Raw genomic sequence first — 18092 nt, forward strand, 5'->3', positions numbered from 1 at the left:
CAAAGAGATGGTTGAGGATGAATGGATGAGAACATAGTATCTTCGAATTGTTTCAAATAGTAGTTTGCCAAAGATGAACTTTCCACTTTTCTACAACGGATAAATAACCTTCACCCATGCATCCAATTCACTGTGGAAAAAGAAAACTCTGATACTTTACCATTTTTGGACATCCTCCTTACTAGAACGTCTTCTGGTACCTTATCTACAAGTGTCTTTCAAAAACTCATATTTACTGGCAGATACATTCACAAAAAGGCTGCGCACCACACGTCTCAAAAATTTGGCATTCTTAAATCTCTACTTCATAGAGTACATAAAGTTTGCTCTTCCCCAGTAATCTTACAACAAGAACTTTCCATCATTAAAAAGTTAATGGAATCAAATGATTACAACTCCAATCAAATCCAACAGATACTTGACTCTTATGTTCCAATACCTACAGTTTCTTCAACAGTCTGCAGAGTTCCTATTCCGTACATTCCAGGAATCTCAGAACCTATTAGGTAGAATTCTGAAAAAGTATCAATTTATTCCAACATATATTCCTATCAACAAAATTTCTTCTTTATTACCTTCTACAAAGGATAAACTGTCTTCTCTATCTTTGGCTGGCATTTACCAAATACCTTGCAAATGTGATGTCTCTTATTTTGAACAAACTGACCATTCTTTGGAAAAAAAGAATAAAAGAATATCAATATTATATTAATTATGACAAACCTCTGAAGTCCAGTCTGGTGCAGCACAGTATTGACTCTACTCATAGTGTCAAGTGGGATAAAGCTGTTCTCCTCCATAGATGCAGATTCAAGTATGAACGCTTATTCAAAGAAAGTTGCGAAACTATCTTACACCGACCGAATTTAAATAGAAATGACTGTCTTTCTCTCTTAAAGATCTGGGAGACTTTTATCTTATGTAAAAAACCATTTATCTTAATAGATTAAATTTGTTATTTTCTATTATTTCCTAGCACGCAGTAACAATTGTATTTTAATAGGTGATCCACCGAACGTTTTGCTTGTATTCCATTCCTATTACTGTAACAGACACTGAAGATGTACTATTAATTTTAGTACGAAATATTTGTCCTTTTACTAATTAAAGATATCACTGTGGTTTTTACATGTTTCTTTATTATTTAGCAGTATCACTGCAAACCCTTTACCTTTATCCAACTCAGCTGTCACTATTATAAAATGTGAGCAAGTTACTGAGGCACAACCTGCCCTTCACAAAACCATGCTGCTCCTTCTCCTCCATACAATATCCCATTTCCATCTATCCATTCCTGTATTTTGCTCTTGATCAACTTCTCCAGTACCTTGACAACTCCTGATATGCTGATCAGTTGGTAATTTGTAACATAAGTGTTGATGCCTCTTTTATGCAGTGGAACTATTTCCACTCTTTCCATCCTCTTGGGACTAATCCAGAGCTGAGACAGATTAAAAACAGTGTGGTCAAAGACACTGATGGTTTCCTAGCACCATCACGTAAAACTCAAACTGGTACATCATCTAATCCCATAGCTGTATTCACATTAAGGTTCTGTAATATGTTATGTACCATTTCATTAATTCAATTCTTATATAAGACTTTGCCACCTGGATGATACACCCTTGCAAATCGTTTGCTTAGTAATTCTACTGTTTTGACTGATGCAGTTACCTCCCTACCAATAGCATTCATTAAAATCATTCTGCCATAACCATTCTTCCTTTTACTTGCAACATATCAAAAGAGTTGTTTAGGATTATCTTTGGCTTGCACTGCTAATTTCCTTTCATACTCTGCTTTTGCTCTTCTTACCACACTGTTTACCCCTCTGGCCTGTGCTTTGTACTTCTCATGTGCCTGCTGATTATCTTTCTCCTTAAATTTCCTTCTCAAATTTTTCTTTTTTCGTAGCTCCTGCTTAATGATGATATTCATCCATTTAATTCCCACCTGATTAACTCTCCAGACTCTAAGTGTGCAATCTCCCATTACTTCCCTCAAACATCCCTTTACTACTTCCCATGCTCTATCAACATTTAGTCCTTGCTGCTTCATGTGCAGAAGTGTTGAGGGTTCTCGCATCTGCAGTCAGACAGTACAAAGTATAGACTAGAAGGTCTGATAGTTCTATTACAATTTCCTTTATTCTTTCAATAAAGCATGAGCTGTTCTTGATGAATGAATTTCAGTTTTTCCTCTGCAGTTCCACTGTTAAGCAATAAATATTTTGGCAGATCTGGAGGTAGGTAAATCTCTGATGTCCACATTGAGTCTCTGAGTTGTACTTGCACTTTTCCCAAGACACGGGGTCCGAGATGCTAGAGGATCCTCTCCATGATCCCCTCCTTCATTGTTTGGGTATTCTTAACTTGGCCCTAATTTTTCAGGGCCCTCAGTTAGAGTCATGTGCACCTGTGCATAAATACAGCTTTGTTGGGTCTCAAAAGTTATTCTGCCTTATGTGAATCATTGGATTTTAAGTTCTTGGAATCAGCGGATTCTTGAGGGTGAGATTGTTTTTTTTTTAATATTTTGTAGCCAATTGTCAAGCCTTTTTATTGTCATTTGTGTTATTGTGCATGCACCAAGCTAGGTATGAATCTAGTGTGACGTAGTTGTCACCTCTAGCAGGTTATTAATTTTGGTGATGTATTCTTTAGAATCCATGACATCTGTAGCATTTTCTTACATTTGCTTTAACAGTTATAATGTTACTATTTTGATATAACGTTTTGAGTACTGTCACTTCCATATTTGTGATATTTCTTGTGTAGTTTAGCTTGAAGTATCAAAGAAACATTTGAATGCAGATTAGTTCCACTGAATCTTTTTTGGTAACATTCCAGTACTATCAAAAACATAAAATTTGGCTACAATGTGTTGATAATATTTTCATTGTCTGGTCCTGTTCAAACTGAAAACTGGAAGAATTTAAGAATTACCTTAACAGCCTACAGCACAGTATAAGTTTACTTTTGAACTTGAAAATGGTATGACTGTACCTTTTCTTGACGTTTCTCATATAAGTCTCTGAAGGTAAAATGCTTTGTTATTTAGTACACAGAAAACCTACTAACACTTTTAGATTTCTCTGTGCTTCTTTTCACCACCAATTAGAATAAGGTTGGAATAAGAGAGATAAAGAACTTTGTTACCTCATCCATGCTCTTATCTTTAATGGATACGCTTGCAAAATGATCACTAGAATTTTATAAACATCCTCCAAAACATTGATAAATAAGCAAAACTTTAAAGATGCAGTCATCCCCCACTTAGAACTACAGTGTTACTAGCAAAATTTCTTGGATTCTCTGAAGGTATTGGCATAAAAGTGGCTTTCACTCCTCTATACAAGTTCGGTAGAATATTATAGCCTTCAAATCTCCTCATCATTTCCTCAAGAAGCTAGCTATCTAAGATTCACTGTTGATGCAGCATTTGTAATGTTGGTCAAACAGGGTGTTCTGGAGAAATTCACATCAGAACATTTGATGTCGAAAGGAAAAGAAAGTACAGATGTGGTTTAGCTTTTTGCAGAACCACCCAGTGAACACTAACTGGTTTTGAAATTGCATTAAGAGCCAAGACATGATCTTGTCTTGTACTAAGTTTGATCTTCTTCTTTTTCTGTTCTGCCTTCACTGGTCTTTTCATCTTGCAGCTGACCTTCTTCTTTCTCTCTTTCTTTCCTTTTGGTCTATATCTATCCACCTCTTTTGGTAGCTAGTATCTTTTCATCCTAAATAGATGATCTTTCCATTTCTCTCTAATATTCCTTGATCTTTTCATGTATTTTGTAAATATTTAGTTCTTTTTTGATGTCATTTCTTATATGGTTCAATTTTGTACATCCTTTAATTGCTTTTAAAAATCAAATCACTGCAGCCTGTATTTTACTTTCATCTTCCTTTTTAATGGTCCATGTTTCTGAACCATATAATCGAGTGGGAGTCGCCATTACTTTATAAAATTTTAGTTGAGTTTCTCATCTTTGTTTTTTTATTCAGTGTTCTTTTATTGTTCCACAGATTTTCTGAAATTTCTTTATTTTTAATCTATATCTTTATCTTTCAGTATGCAGCCTAAATAATTAAACTCTGTCATCTGTTATGTTATTTTATTTTCTATAACTATTTGTTTGATCTTCATTCATCAAAAATCTCATGTTTACATGCATTGTCTATCATATACATCATGCCATGCCATGTTATATTATGCAACAATACCAACTAGTATACTTGCCTGCACATGTTTATTTTAATTTTGATACATTTTGTTGTTGTTGTTTCTGTGATTTATATATAATACATCTCTAGCAATTTACTTCTTATAGGCATGCTCCCAATGAAGTGTTATCCCAGTGATCTGTCGTCACATGCAACTAGCTGAACTATGTTTAGTAATGTTTTTTTTTTATTTTTTTTTTTAATATCCTCCACCTAACAACCAAGCTGCTAGACAGCACCCTCCATGCACACTTTCTTTTAGCCTTGAGAATTTTAAGCTGACAAGGCCTACTTTATACCTTTGTCCACTTAATTTGTGTGTAGCATATGCGAGTCTCATATTGTACCCCTTAGTTCACGTGATAAGAGATTATATATTGGAATTATTAAATCAGCATTTAATTTAATTTCTTACTGCTTTGATTAATTTCAGTAAATTTGCATGATGAGTTGTTTTAATTAGCATTTAAGCTTGCATACATGCCAGCTTAAATGTGTCGTTCGTCGACTTCTCAGAGTTCGTCAATGCTATCAACCTTAAATTGTATTGTACAGTTTGAAAAAATGATAATTTAATTTAACATAACCACCTTCTTATTTATCATGATTCATTGAAATTTTACAGTCAGTTTTTCATGCTGCATAATGAAAACTTCGTAACTTTGCCTTGATTTGCTAAATTCCTCTTAAATTTCTACTTTTCTCTCCTTACCACTTTTTTTGCTTTTCTGGTTTGCCTTCAGGTTACTTACACCTGTTCATCATTGTCCTCCATAATATTTTATGATTTTCTTATTTAATGGTGACAAAGTTAGTTAGTAATTAGTGCAACATATTTTTTTTTCTCAGCTTCCCATGCACTTGCATAATGGCAGACTACCACATGCACTATATCCATTTCATTTCCTTGTTATTTCAGCTTTGAGATGCAGTCTAACATTGAAAATAGACTTTTACTTAATTTATTACTTGATCATGACTTGGTTACTTTAATGCTATAATATTAATTTTTCTATATTAATAATTAGTGTTATCAAGTAGCCATTTATAGAAAATGTGTTGTTTTTTATAAATGGAATAGAAATAATTTTGGATGCTTTAAAAATGGTACATATATTTAAAATTAATAATATATTTGTTTTGTTTCCATAGTGTAATTCTGAAATTTTATTATGGAAGAAATTCAGAATGCTTTCCTTAATCTATGCAAAGAACAGCATGTTGATCTACAGGAGGATGTTTTGTCTTCGCTAAGCAGGTAATCGAGCCGTGCATTATATCTGTTTAACAGTTAATGATAATTAACTCAGTGTTGAACTCACACAGTGAGTCTTGTGACTTCATGGAGGTCAAGAAGATAATAATAATGGCATGTCAGTTTAATGCAACTCAATGTAATGTTACGAAATTTGGGATCCACAGCCGGGATGCTTCATTATCACTTGGCGGAGTTATACTAGAAGAAGGGGACGAAGTGTGAGATCTTGCAGTGATTGAAGATAGAAATTTGACGTTCAGAGGACATATTGCAAAGGTTGTGAAATCTTAGGGAATTTGCTGCAGTGTTGGGAAGGACATTGACCACAAGAAATAAAAGTGTAGTGGTCCCATTGTATAAAGCTTTGATCAGACCACATCTCAATTACTGTTATCTGATCTGGTCACTGGGATTTGAAAGAAATGAAGTGATGTTAAAGAGGGTGCAGTGCTGGATAACTACAATGATATTGATTATGATGATAGACTGAGGGCATGCAGACTGCAGAGTTTAGTGGATAGCAGACAAAGAGGGATATGATTCAAACATTTAAGCTGTTGAAGGTTATTATCATATTAATACTGGGAAGATTTTTCATATGGTAGAATGAGGGGAAGGACCTATACCTGGAAGCATGGGATGCATTGTCTGAGCAGGGGGTGAAAGTGCAAACTGGATGAGTTTTAGGAGTGGTACCATAGACTTTCTACTGACAGTGAGTCTTGTGACTCAATGGAGGCCAAGAAAAAAAAAAAAAAATTGTTGGAATTTTTTTCACTTGGTCATAAATTAAAGATGCCAAGAAATTATATTGTTTAATCCTTTATCCAAGTGTAAGTGAACAGTGCATGAAGTATCTTCATGACTAGGCTACTTGTATGTAAAGGCTGATGACTACACATTACTTGCCTTAATATCCCATAAAGCAAAGTATACATCCTTTGAGGTGTGTAATAATGCTAAGCATTATGGGAAGGACCACCACCCAGAACTTTGTATAAGTAGAGGGCCTTCTCCAGAAAGTAAGTGATCCTTCAGCTCACTCTAACCTCAATGGATAATGTGAAGGAACTTATAACTTGTCACACTCCATTAATCTAAACAGTGATTCTTCCAGACAAAACCTGCAGAATCCTCATCTCTGCCCAATGGCAGACAAAAGCCTACCACCAAGCCAAGCATCAACTTCCGCAAGCTGCTAACCAGAAACGCTTATATTTCAGAGCAAGACATGTACCGAAAGGCCCTGATAAAGGCCACCATACTATAGGCAGGCGATCTAATGGAATGCAGTGATTGAGACTACTTTGGCAGAACCTACATCCATTGAAAACCATATCAGTGAGAGACAAATCTAGAACAGATACCAAGGTGGTGTAATGCACAAGTCATGTATTTCACACATACAAGTAGTAAAAAGGTGGGACACCTTAATATTAAAATTCTCTGGATTAGAGCTAGTTGTTGGAAGTGATTTCACTTGGTTATAAATTAAAGATGCCATTAAATTATATTATTGAGTAATCCTTTATTCAAGTGTAAACAAAGTTTGTGTGTGAAGTATCTTCATCCCTGTGGCACACTAGTAGCCCCCTTCCTCTTTTATGTCTCCTCCTCATCATTATATACAAATTGCTAAAACATGACCGCCCTTTAAGAAACCCATGTGCTGACCATCACAGATAATACTGCATTTATCAAACTCATTTTTCTGAATCCTAACTGTTATCAACCTCTCCTATATATTAATAATTTAGTTTATAATATTTAGCCTCATTCTTATCATATCTCTTTTGGTTTTGGTTTTGGTTTCATTTAATTTTTATTTTTATCGACAGACTCATTCATACTGATAGTTATAAATCTGCATTGGTGAAATGGAATTGAATGAAATTTGATATTTTAATATTTTAGATCTATATTAAAATTTGTCGGTAATTTAATTTTTGCTTTCAATCAGTATGCTCCTCCATAGCACAATTAGAAGAATGGTGGTGTGTTGCATCCTTCGATTAGAAAAGGCCTAAGCTCGATTCTTGTCATGAGAAGAGGAATCTTTATATCGATTTTTTTTTCAGTTTAAGATGAATTAGCCAATCTCATATGGAGGTAGCAAAGTTTTTTTCTCCTAGAAACTTTGGTTTTTCATCCCACATACAGACAAATCAGCCTTGAGAACACATGCAATTTACAGACAAAAAATACTAGTGGTGATTGTGGGGCGGCAGATGGCATTGATATATGTGATGATGGTAGGTTGGTGGATTAAGTGGTGGAGACAGAGTTGTAGAGTAGGTGCCCTCCCTCGATGAGTCTTTGGGTTCCTTGTAGGAGTCGTAAAAAGCTAAACAATACTATTTGTAGTGATTAACTTCAGCAAGACAAAATTATATATCTACATTGCTTAAGCCAGAGAAATCAAAGTTTGGATTTTTACTGAAGTTCTCAGCCTTCAGTAGTTTTTCAAATACTATGAATTTGTGTAGATCGAATTTTTCATGGTATTACTTCCATAAACAGTGGAAAAATCAACAATAGAAAATTTAACACCGAATAGTTTCAGATTGTATTATGTGGAATAGTTATGAGAATATCACGATGCAATGCATGTGTGGTTTTATGCAATGAGCTGCAGCATGCAGTGATTTTCATCAAGACTCACTGTCGAACTGTTTATATATTTTTTATATTTTTAAGTTAAAGAGTGGTTGCTGAATGATTATTGTGCTTTTTTGCCCTGCCCCCTTTTTTTTTGCTTTTTAATCGCACCTTTCATTGAAAAAATATTCAAAATGATAATAACAATTAATTTCTTCACTGATGGAATTTTAAATAGATTTGTTGTGCATGATCTTAAAATGTATTGTATGATTTCAGTTTTTTGTTGCAGTTGAACATTTTAATTGCAAAATTAGGCAAAATAAAATTTATGTCCGTACAAATGTGATAATGAATGATATTGTGTCATTAAATTAATGACCTTTTTGTAATTATTATTATTATGACTCAGGCCTTCATGGAGTCAAAAGACTCATTGTGGGAGGCCCATCCTAGAAAACACAGTCTATCATACCACTCCTTGAACTCATTGACCATTTGTGCTCTCACCACTCTATCAGGCAATGCATTCCACAGTTTACCTATTCTATATGCAAAGAAATCGCTCCTCATGCTTTTTCTGTTTATCCCCTTCAAATCCTGGGGACCAAATTTGAGACCAATAGTCCAAGTGTGGACTGCTCAGGACTGTGGAATGACAACTCTTTTATCTCTACAGTCAGCATCCTTCTCAGTATTGCAGCAATCCTCTGGGTTACCTTCACCACCTTTGCAATATGTTCCCTAAATTTCAGGTTTCTATCAATCATCACCCCAAGATCCCTTCCCTCCCTTACTTCCTCCAATACAGTTCCTCCAACAGAGTATGCAACCTTCCATTGATGCATCCCAAACTTCAAGACTTTACATTTAGCTGTATTAAACTGACCCCATTCATTTGCCCATCTGTCCAGTTTATTCAAATCCTCTTGCAGGGCTACCACATCTGCACTAATAACCCTTCCCAGCTTCACATCATCTGGAAACAATTGAATGTTCCCTTGCAATCTACGGACAATGTCATTGATATAAAGGTTAAACAATACAGGTTCCATTACTGAGCCTTGTGGGACTCCACTTGTAACCTTCTCCCTCCTCGATATTGCTCACCCATACATAACTCCCTGATACCTATCAGATAGCCAATCCTGAATCAGTTCACTAACCTGACATCTAAACCCATGTGCTAGAACTTAAATATCAGCTTATCATGTGTTACCCTGTGAAATGCTTTCTATTATGCATTCTATTTTATGATTTTCTGCGATTATAGTAGTGAGAGTTGATTATATACTGTATTAAAAATGTCAATAATTGCTGTTCATATTTCTAAAACAATTTTTTCTCTTCTGAAGGAGTGACAGTGGAATTATATGGAATTTATCAGCTTGCTCATTGACTCTGCCTACTTGTGTAATATTGGGAAAATTACTCTCTGCTGATTATAGTGTAATAGAGTTGTATTTCTGTGATTGTATGATCTCTGAAGATGGTAAGTTAGTTAACTGGTAAACTTCAGAAATTTTTGATATTTCATCCATACCATAGCTGACATTTTCAAGGAATTATTCTCTAACCACAAGAGATTCATAGAGACTCATTAGAACAAAGAACAAACACCATTATAGTGAATTCATTTGATACAACATTTGATATAACAAATGTTATATCAACTATTATATTAAAACGTTCTGGTCATAACTCTGTAGAATTAATATAGTATAGGAATAGAAATTTACTGTAGCAATCCTTATACTGTTTGAAACTTGTTCTGGTCGTGCAAGTTAGGTGTAATTAGAGTTGACAACTTATAATACCTTTAAAAAAAAAAATTCAGATAAAAATGTATTTTGCACCTGGTGATGACTAATTCAATGCTGAAATTAGCAGTTATGTGAATAATTAGTCAGTATACTTTATGGTGTGAATGTACTCATTTTGTTTTGATACAGCTAAGTTCTGACTTTAGTGACTTTTTTTTTTTTTTTTTTTAAAAAGTTTTTAAATCTTTCAAAATTTACATTCAAATTCAGATTTTAATTTAGATTTTAAAAACCTTTTAAAAAAGTAACTTTTCACTGTGTTGTATTACTCCTCTCCTTGCATTGTTCTGCTAAGTTTCACTTCTCTTACAGAAACCTTTTTGTCATTTATGTTTGTCTAGCCAAATGGATACTGCCATACCATTTAGTCCAAAATGCTGGCCTTTACATCTAGAAACTCATGGTTCCTTGCAGATGTGAAAGACAGACATTGGACCATAATATCAGCGCTTGTTATTCATATTATTTTTTTAACTTTCTGTTATTCTTAGCCAAAATGATTTTTTCATTTGAAATTCTGACATTTTCACCTCTATCCTAGGGATGAAGATGTCTAGGTTTAAAATGCTCAGAATTTACTTTTTGCCTTTGTTATTGCCACATATCTCATAGTATATCATAGGATATATATGATATTTCTGAATTATTGATTCACAAATATGAAATTATAGTTCTTGTTTCTTTGTTCATACTAAACATGAAGTTCTCTGTCAAGAAGGGCTTTATGTTGAACTATGAAACTAGTAATTATAGCAGACTTGGAGGCACTGCCATAGCTTGAGAAGCTACAAAGAGAGCATGTCAATAGTGCATGGATAGTGGTCAGGGATTGTTTGAGAGAAGCAGTATCACACTGCATATCTCTTGTCAGGAGGATAAACCAGGTGAGAGTTAAGCGGATATAAAGAAAAAACTGTAAAAATAAATAAAACAACATGAAGGGAATATAAAGAAAAAGGTGATCAGCATACTCATGAGCAGCACAAAGCATAGGCAAGAAGGATGATCAGTATGATAGAAAAGCCCAAATCAGATTACTAGAGCAAATTAAATAAGCCGGCCAAAGAAAATCCAGAAGTTTTTTCTTTATGTAGAATGACTATGGAAGGATGATGAATAATAAGTGCTGGTGGTAGCAGGTGGCACAAGTAAAAGAAAGAGTTGAGATGCTGAGTGATCACTTTACAAAGATGTATCATTCAGTTAGAGATTTTGCAGTTGCCGATATGACAGAGACTGATGTCAGAATTGAGATAAATGAACAGGAGGTGCACAGCATATTGAAAAATATTAACATGAATTCAGCAGTTGGATTGGATGGTCTGTTGGCCCATGCACTATACTAATGTGCAAGAGAATTGGCAGTACCTCTGATGAAGCTGCTTAATCCAAGTCTCAGCTCTAACAAGTTCCAAAGGAGTAGAAAGAGGATAGGATAGATCCATTACATAAAGGTGGCTCCAAGACAGAAGTAAAAATACAAACCAATTAACGTCTCAGAGCGGTGGTTAAAGGTAAAATTTTGCAATGAATGAAAGAAGTATGATACTCTGTGGTGGGTAGCATGGCTTTGTAAAAGATGGATCCTGCCAGTATTAGATAAGGAAAATGACTACATGATACTGCTGGATTTTTGCAAAGGCATTTGACAGAATACCACATGCAAAAACTATTACAAAAGTTGGAGCAAATGGAAAAGGATATGAAGCTGGCAGCATGGATAAGGAGGATGGTTGATGTACACCATAGAGTGGTATAGTGGAGTGGAATCTAGGAGAATAAGGTGACTAGTGGAATACCTCAGGATTCTCTACTAAGGTTATTGCTCTTTAATTTATATATTAATGATATATGGAAAGATTTAAGATGGGGGAGAGATTCAATTATTTGCTGATGATGCAAAACTGAATGAACCTTAAGTTTTGAGAAGCGCAATAGTTGATAATTGTGATATAGATCTCGCAGGATGATTTAATTAAATTAGCATTTTGAATAAAGGATAACTGTAAATGTTGCAAACTGTAAGGTTATGCACTTTGGGTTGAAAAAGTTACATACTGTGTATCACACACATGTCACCAATGTGATATACAGTATACCATCACTGTGATATTATGTATCACATCGATGATATACTGGATTGGGAAATAGATGAGGGCAGAGACTTGGGGTGGGGGGGGTAATGGGTGACATAAAGTTAACATTTAGAAGATACATTTTGGAAGTTGGTAAAATAGTTCAAAGGATTACTTGGATGTTGAAAAACACACTGACAAGTAAAGATCAGGAGATTATTATCCCTCTTTATAGGGCTATGATTCTGCTGCATCTTGACTACTGTGCACAGATTTGGTCACCTGGGTTTCTTGGAGATCAGGAGGTGATGGAGAGGATTCACAGATGAGTGACAAAGCTGGTGACATGTCTGTGGAATGATTCCTGTGAGAGTAGGTGAAGGTTTGTGCATTGCAAAGTTTAGTTGATAAGTGGAAAAGAGGGAACAGAATAGAAACATCAGTTATTAAAGGGGTTCTTCAGAGTGACACCAAGGAAATTTGTCAATACATGATGAATCGAGAGAGAACCAGGGATCATCCCCTAGAAGTTGTGTAAGAGTGTGGTTAGTAAGGGTGAGCAGATGTTAAAATTTTTTCACTTGGTTATACTATAAATTAAAGATGCAAAGAAATTATATTCTTGGTTTTATCCTTTATCCAAGTGTAAGCATACAAAATTTGCTCATGAAGTCACTGCACAACTAGGCTAATGACTTTACATTATTTGCTTTAGTATCCCATATTGCAATGCACATATCCTTGCAGACATGTATAATGCTATGCTTTATGGGAAGGGCCACTACCCACACTGTTTTCAACCTTTATTTGAGGTCTCAGTGATATATTCTTGGTTTCATCTTTTATCCAAGTACAGGCAAATAAAGTTTGCACCATGATATAACTAAATGATAAATCTTTCAACATCTATCTCTAATCCTAAGTTGTGAAACCTTTTGATTACTTGTATGTTGAAATATGACTTCTTCTTCATTACTTCATTACACAAAAGTGATACCTTTGTATCACTTCTGGATCTGGCCCCCATTGATGAGACCTCAATAAAGGTTGAAACCAGTCTAGGTAGTGGCCCTTCCCACAATGCATAGCATTATACATATCCATAAGGATATGTGCATTGCATTATGGAGTACTTAGGCAATTGAAGTGAAGTCATTAGCCTCTATATACAAGTAGCCCAGTCATGAAGTGACTTCATGCACAAACTTTGCTTACACTTGGATAAAGGATTAAACCAAGAATATATTTCTTGGCATCTTTAATTTAAGCGGTTAGTTTTAGATTAGATTTTTTCGCTTGAAGAGTAGTGAATGAGTGGAATAGATTGCTAGAATTAGTTCTATTTAAATAGAGTGCCCTTACAGTGAATGAGCTTAAAGAAAAGTATAATAGATATTATATTTATGTTCATCTCCCTTGACAAGTCTTCTGTCTCCATGGAGATGCACATCAAATAATAATATGGCTTTTATCATTGTTTTTATCTCCTTAAAATTTTCTTTAGATCCATCATTGCTTGATATTACAATTGAGATTCAAAAATTCACTATAGTAAACTGCATTCATTAGACAAAATTAAAATTCATGACCTGAAAAACTGTTTTTTCCACTTTTGTTGAATGTGGATGTGTGTATTGTTAATTTAATATTAATATGAGCCAATTGCCATTTGCAGGTAAGTGTTGAAATGGCAGATGTATATTTGGTGGGAAGGCAGCTGTATATAATTTGCAGTTATTAGCTGCTGAAAACTGCTCAAAATATTGTTCAATTATGATTGTTTAGCATTCTTTGCTGCGTCATTCTAATGTCTGATTTATTTCTCTGGGGATGGTGTTTTTTTTTTTTTTTTTTTGTTTGTTTTTTCATATGACATTTTGTTCCAAGATGATGCACAATGTCATCCATTGAAAGAAAACTAGACATTCTGAAAACTTATTTATTTTTCTAAGTTAACTTTGCATATCCTGCTCTCTAACCAAAAGGCTGCAGGTTCGAATTCTGCCGTGGGTATGGATGTTTGTGATTGTCTGTGAAAATACTAGTGATGGTGGTGGTGGGCTGCAGATGTCGTTGGTATATTATTATTATTATTATTCAGCCCTCCATGGAGTCAAAAGATTCATCGTAGGAGGTCCTTCCTAAGAACATAAAGTCTGTCAAGACTCATCGAGGGGAGGTTCCCCCCCCCAAGAAACACAGTCTATCATACCACTCCTTAAACTCATTGACCATTCTCACACTCACCACTCCATCAGGCAATGCATTCCACGGTTCAACCACCATCCATGCAAAGAAACCACTTCTCATCCTCTTGCTCACAGTTTCCTTTCGTAACTTCCAGGGATGGCCTCTTGTCATCACTTCTTCCCGCTGTTCAACCAAGCGAAAGAACTCCCCAGTGTCAACCCTGTAACCACCTCTCAACAGTTTAAAAATCTCATTCGTATCACCGCTCCTTCTATCCACCAACCTCTGCAGTCCACATTCCCTCAGCCGATCCTCATAACCAAAATATTGATGATGATGATTATAGTTGTAGTTCGTTGTAGTTAGTTGGTGAATTAAGTGGTGGAGGCAGAGAGTTGTAGAGCAAGTACCCTTCCTCGATGAGTCGTTGGACTCCCTGGAAGTGTCATGTAATAATAACTTTTAATTTTTTGTGTAAATTATAATTAATAATGAAAATACCCTTAAATGCCTCTATTTGATAATTAACTTATTAAACAGGATGATAATAAATATCCATTATCATTAGATGTGTTTTACAGTAATGTATGGCACTTGTTAGTTTTGTTCACTGTATGTATACAAGTTATTCCTTGTTATTGGAATTGTTATTGGAAAAGTTATTGGCTGAATGCATTTTATTGAAACTCAGTAATTGCAAGAATTCTTGCAAAAACTTCTTGTCCTAAATACTAAATGGAATTTAGGACAAGAAATACTTGTAAATGAAATTTAGTTTAAGACATCTACTTTAGGATCATCCTAAATTCTTTTAATTATTCTTTTTGAGTTTGTGGTCCATTCTCCCCCTCCATGCTGTCCACGTGTGGCCTTACAAGAAAACTTGTAAGGCCACACATCTACTCTACTACTCATAGTAAGTCCCAACTTTGCATCTTAACAGCTATATATATATATATATATATATATATGTATGATGATTCATTGACTCGGTTGAAATACATATTGTGAAATGAGTTGAATGACTTAAACCAAACGTTAGGTAAAAGGGGGTTTAATAGTAAAACACGACTAGTTTCGGCTTATAACAGCCTTCATCAGATGACATTATAAAAGAAAAAACACTAAACACTGAAGGTTAAAAAAACTATGAACAACATAGAGAGTCTCTATACATAATTAGTATGAAAACGTTATAGTTGTATTTAAAGCTTTTCTTTCGTTTGTTGCATTTGTTAGGAGAGTGCGTGCTTGCAGCATCATGTGAATGCCAGTACATGATTACAGCTGAATGACTATCTGGGAGGTTGTAGCTCAAGTTATTATTTAGATGTTCAGGGTTGAGGATGATTTCCCTAGATTCTACGATTTTTCTCTCCAATTCATCATGGCAACAAAAGATGTTAGTAGATCTGTCCCAGCGGACTGTATGACTTGGGGTTTCATCATTAGGATTAGCCGAGAAAAGGATATGGCTTGATAAGGCACTGGCTCGTTGTCTCTTGTAAGCAATGTCCCTCATGTGTACCTCCATGCGTAATTCAATAGATTTGTCTGTCTGGCCAAAATAAGGAATATCACACCACATTTTGTACACACCAGGAAATTTAAGATGATGATGACATGGTTTTGGGTGGCTTATTAAGGAGCAGATTTTTGGAAGTGGAGTGAACAAAGTTCTGATATTGTATTTTTTGAGAACCTTGGCTAATTTTTGTGAAACTGAACTGATGTAAGAAATAGATGTATTGCTTTAAATGTATTTATTTCTTCTGTGTGATGACTAGGAGGATTAAGAAGGAATTTTTCAATAATTCTTTTAGAATATCCATTAAGTACGAAAGTAGTTTTGAGATAGTTGATTTCTTTTTGAAGTTCATTTGGGTCATTAAGAAGAGAGCGAGCTCTATGTCCCAAGGTAGAAATTATTCCAAGTTTTTGGGGAGGGAAGTGATGGGACTGACTATGAAAATATCTGTTGGTATGTGTAGGCTTTCTATACATCGAAATATATATATATATATATCCCTATTCAAATTTCCCCAATATCATTAATATACAGGTTAAACAGCAATGGCCCTAAAACAGACTCCTGAGGCATACCACTAGTGACTTTCTTCTTCAGATATTGCTCCCACATACATAACTTGTTGATACCTGTCTGACAGCCAATCTCCAATCCAATGCATTAGTCTAATCTCCAATCCCATCTGCTCTAGTTTGACTATCAAATTATCATGCAGCAGTAATCTATCCAAAGCCTTTGAAAAGTCTAAGTATACTATTGGGTATCCATCTCCCACATACAATGCTTTTATCACCTTATAGTAATAAGTAAGTAGATTAGTAAAACTTGACCTCCCTTTAGAAAATCCATGCTGTCCATCAAAGATAATACTATTGTTGCCCAATTCTGGATCCTGATTCTCACCAGTCTTTTCAACACTTTAACCACAACACCTGACACACAGCATGAAGCAGTACAATCTTGCCTTCCTTCCACCCCTTTGGAATTTGACCTAATGTAAGACTCATATTAAACAAATATGTCAACTCCCTGGGACATTCCTTCAAAATATGCAGTGATACATCAAGTCCCACAGCCTTATTAATATCAAGTTTGCTTAATTCCCCATATTCCTCTTCCTCACTCAGAATCAGTCTCTCCTCATCCACTGCTTCAAACGATCCATGATGTCACATTCACAAGGATGAAAGACCTTTATGAACTTCCCAATAAATATCTCAACTATATCCACTGCAGCAGTTGTCCTTATACCATGTTGCTTCCTCTCTTTTGATCCTAGCACTTGATCTGATATAATAACTTAAATTATCCTTGCTAGGAAAATTATCCTTGCTAGGATTAGTGCCTTTATTCCCCATTCCACTTAAAACCTTTGCCCTTCCCTATGTTCTGATTTTCCAGTAATTGTGTTAAAGCATTCCAGTCCAGAAATTCAGCATGCATCCGATGATTCAAGGCTTAAACTGCAACCTCTCACTCAGTTACATTATAGACTGTAACAACTGAAAAAAAAAAAAAAAAATCCAGAGCAGACTTTGTAAGGATCCACTGCACTATACTTGTCTTCTGCTCCATCACCGAGGTTGTGCTATGCAACTTTTGCAATGCCTTGTTTCCATCTCTTTCTCTCATATCCTGATGGTACAGTAGTAATATCTCCTAAAGATAGGCAGATCTCCACCCTGTTCTACAATCACAGTATGCTCCCTCTGATCTTTTAACATAACATAACTCTTTTTAATTATCCCAACATTTTGATCTTTATATCAAGATCATCTGGAGCATACATAAATATAGAAGATAAGCTGCGTTACATTTCAAACCGTAAACTAGAGAAACAATGATTTTGATCACATGCTACTCACTGGCATGACCTCTAGTGAAAAAAAAAAAAATAATAATAATTACATCAAGCTAGATTTAATTTATGATTTCACGAATAAACATTCTTGCTTACAGATGGTTTTCCTTCCAATGACAGTGATGTCCTATTTCTATTATTACAGTTGTTATTTTTTATTTAAAAAAAAAATTATAAATTACAACATGAATAAACATTCTTTCTTATAGATTTTTTCTTTAACAGTGATGTCCTATTTTTTAGTATTAAAGTTGTTATTTTAGATTTAGGATCCTGGATTTTCTACAGTCCTGTTTATAGTTGTGCTTAGAGAGGAAGGATTCATGGGATGAATATATGCCTGCCATATGTATGGGATTTTTAGACCATGATTATTGTTTAGATTGGGGTGGTTGATAACGATCTCACAAGCTTCCTTAAATTTGCATTCATACCATGTTTTGGTGTGATGTAGACAACTAGTGCTTTTCCAGTCAATTCTATGTAAGGTGTTCAGGGCATGATCAGAAAGGCCAGCTTCACTATAATTA

At 34.9% G+C, this 18092-nt stretch overlaps 1 protein-coding gene across 1 annotated transcript in view; it reads left to right on the top strand.

The window, feature by feature from the left end:
- Positions 1-18092, top strand: part of LOC150102997 (leucine-rich repeat-containing protein 45-like) — a 358127-nt gene that overhangs the window by 8873 nt on the left and 331162 nt on the right. The window contains exons 2-3 of the mRNA XM_090398041.1: positions 5382-5487; positions 9441-9577. Coding sequence (XP_090254167.1) covers positions 5402-5487; positions 9441-9577 — 223 coding nt within the window. The 5' untranslated portion in view covers positions 5382-5401. The remainder of the gene's footprint in view (positions 1-5381; positions 5488-9440; positions 9578-18092) is intronic.

This window comes from Typopeltis vanoorti, chromosome 9 (assembly GCF_054136105.1).
Source record: "Typopeltis vanoorti isolate ZY-2024b chromosome 9, IOZ_Tvanoo_1.0, whole genome shotgun sequence".
NCBI lineage: Eukaryota > Metazoa > Arthropoda > Arachnida > Uropygi > Thelyphonidae > Typopeltis > Typopeltis vanoorti.